We start from the raw sequence: 10,732 nt of genomic DNA, 5'->3' as shown, positions 1-10,732 counted from the left end.
TGTAAACTGATACAGCCACTATGGAGAACAGTATGGAGGTTCCTCAAAAAACTGAAAATAGAATTACCATATGATCCAGTAATCCCACTACTGGGCATATACCTAAAGAAAACCGTAATTCAAAAAGACACATGCACCCCAATGTTCATTGCAGCACTATTTACAATAGTCAGATCATGGAAGCAACCTAAATGCCCACTGACAGATGAATGGATAAAGAAGTTGTGGTACATATATGCAATGGAATATTACTCAGCCATAAAAAGGAACGAAATTGGGTCATCTGTAGAGATGTGGATGGATCTAGAGACTGTCATACAGAGTGAAGTAAGTCAGAAAGAGAAAAACAAATATCATATATTAACGCATATATGTGGAACCTAGAAAAATGGTACAGATGAACTGGTTTTCAGGACAGAAATAGAAACACAGATGTAGAGAACAAACGTATGGACACCAAGAGGGAAAAGCGAGCTGAGGGGCATGAACTGGGAGACTGGGATTGACATGTATACACTATTATGTATAAAATGGATAACTAATAAGAACCTGCTGTATAAAAAAATAAATTAAATTAAATTTTAAAAAATTCAAACATTAATCTGTTTCTCTATACTTCTTCCAAACAATAAAATGCTCCTTGAATTAAAAAAAAAAAACCAAAAAACAAAACCCAAATTACTGTCATCATGGAGCTTACAGGTGGAGTTAGAAAGGAAACAAAATGCGCAATAGAATTATACAACAGAAAATATTAGGTATTTACCCAAATGAGTTGAAAACTTGTGTCTACACAAAAACATGTACACAAGTGTTTATAACAGCTTTATTCATAAACTGCCAAACAGCATCCTTACATTCTTGATGTCTTCAAAAGGTGAATGGATAAACTGTGGTACAGCCACACACAAGGAAATATTATTCAGCAATAAGAGGTAACAAATAAGCTACCAAAAGATACAGGAGGAAACTTAAACGCATATTGCTAAGTTAAAGAATCAGTTTGAAAAGCCTATATACTGTATGTTTCCAACTATATGATACTGGAACACAGCAAAAGTATAGAGACAGTGAAAAGATCAGTGGTTGCTAGGGGTTAGGAGGGTGGAAGGGGAGGAGTTTTTAGGGTGGTAAAACTATTATGTAGGAAAATATCACAGTGAATACATTATACATTTGCCCAAACTCGTAGAATGTACAACATATTCTGAATCTAAACTATGGATCTTAGTTAATAATAATGAACCAATACTGATTCATTAATTGTAACAGATGTACTACATTAATGCAAAGTAGTTAACAAGGGAAACTGGGGGAAGGGGGACATATGAGAATTCTTTGTACTTCTGGGAAATTTTTCTGTAAATCTAAAACTGCTCTTTTTAGGGGACTTCCCTGATGGTCCAGTGGTTAAGTCTCTGCACTTCCACTGCAGGGGCATGGGTTCGATCCCTGGTTGGAGAACCAAGATCCTACATGCCATGCGGTGTGGCCAAGAAAAAAAAAAATTAATTTAAAAAAACCAAACAAACCTGCTCTTTTTAATAAAACTACTTGGAAATAAAGTTCCCTCGAGCCAAAAAAAAAAAAAAAAAAAAAATTACTGTTCTCATGGAGCTTATGCGAGAGGCATAGAAGAAACAAAATAGGCAATAAACAGTAAACAACAAAGTAAAATATCCTATAGGACATACAGCATGCAAAAATTAAATGAGACATCTTTTATAAAACTCGCCCATCTCCCTTTTTTTTATAGTTTAGACTAATTGTGGTAAGTGGGAGAAAATTTGGCTTCTGAAACATTTCAGTTAGTTAGAATAACCCCTGTAAATCATCAAATTTCCAAAGACACTAACAAGTCTTTAGACACAAGAGAAAGTGCTATAGAGAAATGTTTAAAGTTGTTTAATCTATTAAACAGTTGAAACAAAACAGAACTCTTCTCGTTTCCAATCACAAGAAAACCAGTCATTAACATCACACTCACACACACACACACACACACCTACAACTTCTATTAAACAGTTGAAACAAAACAGAACTCTTCTCGTTTCCAATCACAAGAAAACCAGTCATTAACATCACACTCACACACACACACACACACAACTCTAGGGCTGAGTATACGGGCTTGGGCAGTATTAGAAAAGATTCAAAATATATCTGAGACAAAGTAGTAATAGAACTTACCGACTGTCAAGAGCAAAAAAAGAGTATTTCAAATGCTCCTTAAACTTCCCGCACTGCCTCTCTCTCCTCCCCTCTCTCCGCTGGTAACAGGGAGTAAACAGCACCAATCTACCAATGTGCGCTCTGAGCTTGCCTTCTCAGGGCCTGCAGGAAGCTGTCCGTGCTCTCACCCAGGGCAGCCCCCCACCAACTTCAACCCTCCAAAGTCTTCACACCTACAACTCTCTCCTCTGCCCGCTGGACCCACCCTTCCCTTCTACCAGGGAGTAGGATGTGCTTGCTCATTAACTAGCCCACCTTAACAACAAAACAGAACCAAGAACTGTAAAACCCCTCTCATAACTTTACAAATCCTTAAGCCCTGACTAATTTCTCTGTTCAAAGAATTACCTTTATCATTCTTCTTTCCTAACCTCACATTCCTATTTTGGCCCATTTTAACTGGGCTTCCAGATCCATCATTCCAAGGAAACTGTGTGTTTGTAACATTCCCAAATCAAATAGCCACTGCTCTCAGCAGCATTCCGACTGGTTGAAACTCTATAGGTTCTCCTCTGATGGTTCTCCACTGCCACATCAAGGTTTGGTCTTGACCGTCTTCTCCAAAATTCAGCCATCCCATCCTGTCCTACATCTTCAAAACCATCTACACACCAGACAATCAAATCTGTATCTCCAACTTGACTTCTCTCCAGAACCCTGGATTATCTCAATATTTTTTGTTCACAAGTCCCACTGACAGCTCAAACTTCAGGCCGCTATAAGAGGTACTATGTAATTTACTTTATCTTCTAAAAAGTGAATCACATCTGATACAATAGAGAGAAAGACACACACATCCAGACACGGCAAACTGTGCCACATAACGCTCAGCTTTTACCTGTGATTGGGAGCTTGGGCTTCAGGGTATATAACTGGGCAGGAGTTTGATGAGGGTTCATTCCATACCTCAAGGGCATCTGAGATATTCCTTTACTATATTCTTTCCTGAAGTAATCTGAAATTGCTTCATCATATTGTGCCGTATGAGTGAAAGCCTAGAATAAGAGTTAAGATTTGTGAAAATACCCGCAGTATTTCTGAAAGTGAGGTAAAAATGGTTATAAGTAGTATATATCAAACTACAACCCATAGCCCGCACACATGCCTGTGCAGGAAAGACACCAAATAATAATAAATAGCACAAAGAATTGTTCCCTTTCCATTTCTCTTTCAATCTTTTGACAGACTACCTCTCTGATAGTTGGTCTCTGCATTTATAACAAAAGGATAGCAGCTCCAAGCAGAACCCTGGAGGGTGATGTAATCTGGTGAGAACTGTTGGTTCTGCAAACACTGCACTAGATAAAAGCGTGTCCGCACCTTCAAGGCTAACTGGCGTCTTGTCTCCAAAGATGTGTCTTTGCTGTCGGAGCCCTGCATCTCTGAGGACACAGCCGCATAGTCCTCTGGTTCACACACTACTGTCACTCGAGTGTGGTTTTTGGCTGCCGCTCTCAGCAGGGTTACTCCCCCTTTGAAGAACAAAAGACGATTTGCATTTTCGTATCAGTTTCACCTCTTTCAAATCAAGTCACTGTACACATACTTACTTCTACTATAATTCTTGCCTTAAAAATAAGAGAAAAATAAGCCAGATGAATCTCTAAACAGAGAAAGAGCTCAGAAAATATCGATGAATCGGTCATCCCAGAACACAATCTGGGGGCAGGGACTATTTGCTAGGCCCTCAATAGGGAACATCCAAGAGTCATCTTGTTTACAGTGTAAAGAAGTGTCTCCTCCAGTAGTCTTCAAATATGGTTTTTCTGACTTACCAATATCAATTTGCTCAACAGCCACTTCAACAGTTACAGCCGGAGAAGCCACCGTCTTTGCAAAGGGATACAGATTACAAACGACAACTCTAAAAACAAAGAGGAATTCAGCTGTCACTAAAAACTCAAGCTTCCATGTTACACACCTCAGTCAGTAGCTGTTAACATGACCAAACCCCTTAAGACCTAAAATATCAACTGTGAGCCTGACGTTTTAAAGTTCTAAAGTTACTTTGAAACATCAGGACCTCCCACATTTGCAAGAGCAAAGGTATACAGAAGGGGCTGTAGTCAGCCAATGTTCTCAATACACATTATTCCCTCCAAATCATATTGCAATGTTGCTGCCTGGGTAACCTTAGCTATCCACTGTCCTTCAAGCCATTGAAATTTAAAAACAAAATTTTAACTGAAATAAAATACAAGGCTACCGATAATATCCTCAATTTGGAATGTGATCACCATCATCTATGACACTGGATTTTACACTCTATTTCCAGTGGATTGTGGAAAATGACGAAAAATGATAGGTCATTCTATAGGGGAAATATTTGTTTTGTCTTCAGAAATGTCATACACAATAATGGTAAAAGGACAAAAGAGTAATTTCAAAGACAGACCTGATCTAAAATTCACCACCAGTGAAACAGAGATCCACCCCTAGGGCTGCAGTGTGAGGAGATATGTGGGCAGGTTCCCCAGTGAAATAAGCACAGCTGGTAAAAACTAACAAAAAAAGAAAAACAGAAGGGGGGTGGTGGTGGGCAGCACTTCCCAATGCCTGATACTAAAACCAGACAAAATGTCGCAAAAAAAAACCCAGAACAGTATCTTATGAATACGGACCAAGAAGTCCTTAACATACTACCAAATTGAATCCAGTAAAATATAAAAAGAAGTACACACCACAGCAAAGTATGGTTTATCCCACAACTGTAAGGTTGATTTAATATCTAAAAGTCAATTATTGTAATAGCTATGTCAATAAAATAAAGGACAAAAACCACCTGATTATCTCAATAGATGCACAGAAAGCATCTGATAAAACTCATTCATGATGAAAACACTCAAAAATTAAGACTAGAACTTGCTCAACACAATAAAGGATATTTAAAAAAAAACACCCACAGCTAACATCATACTTCAAGGTGAAAGACTGAAAGCTCTCCCCTAAGATCAGGAACAAGACAAGGATGTCCACTCTCACCACTTCTACTCAACCCTGTACTAGAGGTTCTAGCCTGGTCAATTAGCAAAGAAAATGAAATAAAAGGCACCAAGATTGGAAAAAAGTGATGCTATCTCTATTAGCAGGTGACATGATCTTGTATATAGAAAATCCTAAGGAATTCACACAGAAAAATCATTAGCACTAATCAGTAAATGAGTTCAGCAGGAGGGTTGTAGGATATAATCAATTGAACTTATACACACTAGTGAGGAACAATCCAAAAGTAAAATTAAGAAAACAGTTCTACTTACAATAGCATCAAAAACAAAAACAAACAAATTTAAGAATAAATTTAACAAAAGAATATGACTTATATCTTAAAAAGTACAAAACAATGTTGAAAGAAATTTTTAAAAATCTTTAGAAAGAGATCCCATATTTATGGACTGGAAGACTTAATATTGTTAGGATGGCAATATTCCCCAAATTGATCTACAGATTCAAGATAATCCCTACAAAAATTCCAACGCCCCTTTCTGCATAAATGGGCAAGCTGACCCTAAAATTCATATGGAAATGCAAGGGACCCTGAATACCCAAAACAATCTTGAAAAAGAAGAACAAAGCTGAAAGACTCACACTTTTCACTTTCACAATTTACCTCAAAGATAATGGCGTGGTGCTGGCATAAAGGAGGTATAGATCAAGTGTACCAAGATCATTCAATGGGGAAAGAATAGTCTCTCCCACAAATGATGCTGAGACAACTGGATAGCCACATACTAAATAAAGCTGGACCCCTACCTCACACCCACATATAAAAAAAGTAGCTTAAGAGGAATCAAAGACCTAAGCATAAAAGCTAAATCTAAAAAACTCTTAAAAGAAAACATAGGCATAAATCTTCATTATTTTGAATTATGAAATGGTTTCTTAGAAATAACACCAAAGGCACAGGCAACAAAAGAAAAAATATAGGTAAGTTGGATATTACCAAAATTTAAAACTTTTATGATGGTCAAAGGATACCATTAAGAAAGTGAAAACAATCCACAGAATGGGATAAAATGAATTCTTACAACTCAATAATAAAAAATAAGTAACTCAATTAAAATGGGCATCTGAACAGACATTTCTCCAAAGGTATACAAATGGCTTATGCTCATGAACAGATACTCAACCTCATTAGGAAATGCAAATCATAATCACAATGAGATACCACATCATAGGATGGTTAGAATCAAAAAAATCAATAACAAATGTTGCTGAGTATGTAGAAGTGAGAACTTTTGTACACTGCCAGTGGGAATGTAAACTGATGAAGCACTTTGGAAAATAGTCTGGCAGCTCCTCAAAAGTTTAAACAGTTACCAGATGACCAAGAAATTCCATTCCCAGGTATATACCCAAGAGAAATGAAAATATAGGTGCACACATAAATTTGTACATGAATGTCCATAGCTGCATTATTCATAACATCCCAAAGTGCAAACAATCCAAATATCCATCAACTGATGAACTGATAAATGGGAGTATATCCATACAATAAATTACTTTTCAGCAATAAAAAAGTGAATTGATATATGCTGTAACATGGATGAACCTTGAAAACATGCTAAGAAGCTAGTCACAGAGGACCATATATTATACAATTACACTGATATGCAATGTTCGTATAAATCCATAGAGACAGAAAATAGACTGGTGGCTGCCTAGGTTGTTGGAGGAAATGAAGAATGAAAGTCAATGGGTAGAGTTTTTTGGGGGGGAGGGTCAGGGTGGGAGGTGGGGTGATGAATATATTCTAACATTAACTGTGGTAATAACTGTACAACTCTAAAGATACTAAATTACTAAACTACTGAATTATCTACTTTAAATTGGGGAATTGTATGGTACATGAATTAAGCTGAATAAAACTGTTATACATATGTATTAAAAAGAAACAGTGAATATCATTATACAAATAACTAAGTTACTTATATGTATGACAATTTAGATCACAACTTCCTAAAAAAGCAAAGGTTGTTTAAGCATAACTATGTATTTTAGTAATATAAATTTGGCAAAATCAAAATGCTTACCCACATACAACGTCACAAAGGTCCTTAATAAATGTTTATAGTAAGTGATCAGGAAACTAAACCTAATGCTAACCTTGATCTTTAAAAAGAGACACCAGATTTGGCTTCTTTGTCTTTGATCCCTAATGTATTAAAAGTTCAACTTTCAATTTTTACCTTATAAGACTGAAATCAAGCCTGGCCATGTCAGCACTATCTTCTGGGATATTACGAGCCAAGATGCCTAATTTAACAAAGTTAGAGTATTAGGTTCAAAAAACAAATCAGAATAAGATACTTCTTTCCAACATGATCCCATCAATCAAGTTAAAACCCCTAGCATTGCCTAATTAAGAATACCAGACAGTACAAATCTCAGATTAGTGGGTATACTTAAAAATTGTTTGCATCAGTTCCTGATTCCCTTTTTCTTGAGCAACAAAACATAAAAGGAATTTTCATATAACTGTTGTCAGTTCCATCACTCCATGTACTCCCATAAATAGTGAAGCATTTTGAAAGAACTCCTTTGAAAGTCAGTTACACTGTGATGCTTTATTCTAAGTTTGGAATCATCATAAAAGTTTTTTCACACTCTAAAATCTAAGTATTTTCATTAACTCCAGCAGGAAATATCACACTCTAACTTATTTCTCAGGCCAGGACTAATAGCAAGAAGAGGAATCCATCAAGTAATAAAGCAAACCAGATTTTAAACAGGTTCTAATGTATTATGAACTTTAGCAGCACATGTGACAAAACCAGTATAACCTCACAGATAATTTTTTTTTGAGCTACGACCTGCCTTTTTCCTTATTCCTTTGTATATTCTACAAAGTAACTGAAAACCACTGATTGTTTTCAACTGAAGGTATCAACCACTTACCAGCATGGACTGCAGGATGCAAGGTTTTCACACGCCCCCCTAACATTTCAGGAAATCCAGTTACCTCAGAGACATCTCTGAAAACAGATAAACAGAATATTGCTAGTGCTTCTGCTGAGTTGTCATTTTACATTTTACACCATTCCAAAGCATCTTCCAACATTTTTTCAGAGCCTGGATTTTCAGAATTCAGAAAATGAATCATAAGCCATACTAATGAAATATTAAGAAATAAATCCAACTCACAAGTAATTTGGCAATATACAACAAAGTATTAATATTCTTATCTCAGAAACAGACTAAAGAGAAAGCAAGGATTTATTTTTACGATTAAACAAGCATAAGGACAGCAAAGTAAATGAGTGGGGCAATAAAAGATTGTTTAGTAAAGTGGTGTTGGTATTAGAATAACTGGTTAACACTATGCAAAAACAAAATTCCGAAGCAAAAGTTTGAGCACTTTAATAAAAGAAGTACCAAAATTAAGTATGTGAGGAATGCTTTCAAAACACTGAACAAAGGACTGATCTATGTAAATTTTAAAACTTTTTACTCAACACATGAAAAGAAAAAGTAAGCTGGAAAAAGATGATCACAAAACATGACAAAGGGACACATAAAAGACAGCATTTAAATATCGATCCATATCACCAAAGTGACCTGAATCCTCTCTGCCAGAATTTACAAGCAAATTTTTAAAAACCCACAATATGTGAAAAAAGCAAGAAGCAAGACCATCTATCTTCTGTATGAGCTATGAAAAATAAAAAAAAATGCTTATAAAAACACTGGAAGGAAACACATCAACATGTTGAACATGGTTACCAGAGATGCTAAGGGAAGAGAGACTGAATCTTCAGAGATGAATTTTAATGATGTCAACAGTTTCACTAAAGAGCCAGTCAAAACAGATCATATGCATCCTGCAAATCACAACTTCCTTCCTGCCCAACAGACAGTCCACCTAAATTAATCTGTTGCGGCTGAGGAGGGCTCTGAAATGAGGACTCTGGGGGTCCCAACTCCTTACTCTGTAAATATGAACATTAGCTACTAAATTTCTCTGGGCCTCATCTTCCTCTTCCACAAAGGTGGTTAAGTAGTTTACCAATCTCACAGCCTGGCTGGGAGGAGTAAATAACGTTATTTTACTCAGTGCTTGGAATACATTACTTTCTGGTCAACGTCATCACACTACGTTCTGATTGGACTTAATTTAGAAAGCAAGTTGTGCCTTACCTGACTGCCAGACCAGCATCTCTGAGAGCTTTTGCAGTCCCTCCAGAAGCGATGAGATGCAAACCCACAGAAGATAGGTTCCTGGCAAATTCCACAAGGCCGGTTTTGTCAGAGACACTAAATAAGGCTGAAACAGAAAACATTTCTCAGCACTCGCTGTACGCATTATATTCCTCAAGGCCGGGGAGGGGGGGTGGGCAGTCGGGAATCTCAAGGCCCTCACTACCCAGACCTTGACCCGGGGCCGGGTCTGCCGCCAGCGAACCGCACTACCGCGAGCCGGGGCCTAGCAGACCGCAGCGCCGCCTCCCACCCTGCGGGGCCCCCGCAGCTCCCGCCCGGCCGCCGCCATTGCCGGGGTGAGGGCGCCGCGGGGCACGGATGCCGATGGCGCGGCACCTCCAGGGCGCCAAGGGGCTCACCGAGCTGGCCGGGTGCCATGGCTGCAGGCGGCGAGGCCCAGGGAGCGCGGGGCACAAAAGCGGAGACGCCACGTGCAGAGGGAGGGGCGGTGCGGCCAGAATTTATGCCGGAAGGAAGCGGGGCGGACCCGGTAGGCACCTGATCCGTCACGTGACCCAACCAGCCCCCTGTTCAATTTCAGTTGTGAAATTGGAGCCTCAGGGTTGTAAGGGAATGCGGGGTGGGGTGAGGTGCAGCTGGCTTCCTAAATCCAGAACTGGAAGGGATCACCGCCTACAGTCTCACACTCCGAGAGTGATTTGTCCCTGCCCTCAAAATGTGGTCGCCCCAAGCCTCAGGAGCTAACTCCTGTTGTCCAGGGCAGCCTGTCCCGGAGGCTGATCAAAGTGTCAGAAGCCCTGACGGAGGAATCAAGAAAAACACAAGGAAAAGTTCTTAGAGCAGCAAAGCTAGAAAGCATCTTGGCAATCATCTGCCTTCCTCCCGTTTCAATATATTAAAAAAAGTAAAACGAAGGCCTAAAGATTAAGTGACTCCACAGTTCCCAGAGGCAAAATGAAGTGAAATTGACATTCGAGTTTTGGATTCCACCTTATACAGTAGCCTGAAATCTGCTTATGAAAGGTGGTGTCTTCTGGCAAATCGGTAAATATTTAACTCAAGCCTGGATGAGAGGAATGATAATGGTTGGGGTGGGGGCGAGGGGAATGCCATTTTTTATTTTGGCCGCGCCTTGAGGCTTGAGGGATCTTAGTTCCCCAACGGGGATTGAACTCAGCTTCCCGCAGTGAAAGCACCGAGTCCTAACCAGTGGACCGCAGGGAATTCCGGGGGATGCTTTTCTTAATCCATGAAAAATAGGGAAAGCAAAACTGAACACATTCATTTCTTTTTTGAAATAACATCTTTGCCACAAAATATACACATGTTGCTGTCTAAAGAA

The 10,732-nt window shown here is 38.8% G+C and overlaps 1 protein-coding gene across 1 annotated transcript in view; it reads right to left on the bottom strand.

The window, feature by feature from the left end:
* The window catches only part of ATIC (5-aminoimidazole-4-carboxamide ribonucleotide formyltransferase/IMP cyclohydrolase), a 31,233-nt gene extending 21,336 nt beyond the window's left edge, over positions 1 to 9,897 (bottom strand). Inside the window, exons 1-7 of the mRNA XM_007100871.4 lie at positions 9,789 to 9,897; positions 9,367 to 9,493; positions 8,128 to 8,204; positions 7,419 to 7,485; positions 4,008 to 4,096; positions 3,553 to 3,704; positions 3,071 to 3,227 (exon numbers count right to left, since the gene is read on the bottom strand). Of these exons, the coding sequence (XP_007100933.2) occupies positions 3,071 to 3,227; positions 3,553 to 3,704; positions 4,008 to 4,096; positions 7,419 to 7,485; positions 8,128 to 8,204; positions 9,367 to 9,493; positions 9,789 to 9,807 (688 nt within the window). The 5' untranslated portion in view covers positions 9,808 to 9,897. The remainder of the gene's footprint in view (positions 1 to 3,070; positions 3,228 to 3,552; positions 3,705 to 4,007; positions 4,097 to 7,418; positions 7,486 to 8,127; positions 8,205 to 9,366; positions 9,494 to 9,788) is intronic.
* Between the last annotated feature and the right edge of the window lie 835 nt (positions 9,898 to 10,732).

The sequence above is a fragment of the Physeter macrocephalus genome, chromosome 2, assembly GCF_002837175.3.
Source record: "Physeter macrocephalus isolate SW-GA chromosome 2, ASM283717v5, whole genome shotgun sequence".
Taxonomy (NCBI): domain Eukaryota; kingdom Metazoa; phylum Chordata; class Mammalia; order Artiodactyla; family Physeteridae; genus Physeter; species Physeter macrocephalus.
Note: the sequence above shows the minus strand (reverse complement) of the source record. Positions and strands in the feature narration are given on the sequence as shown.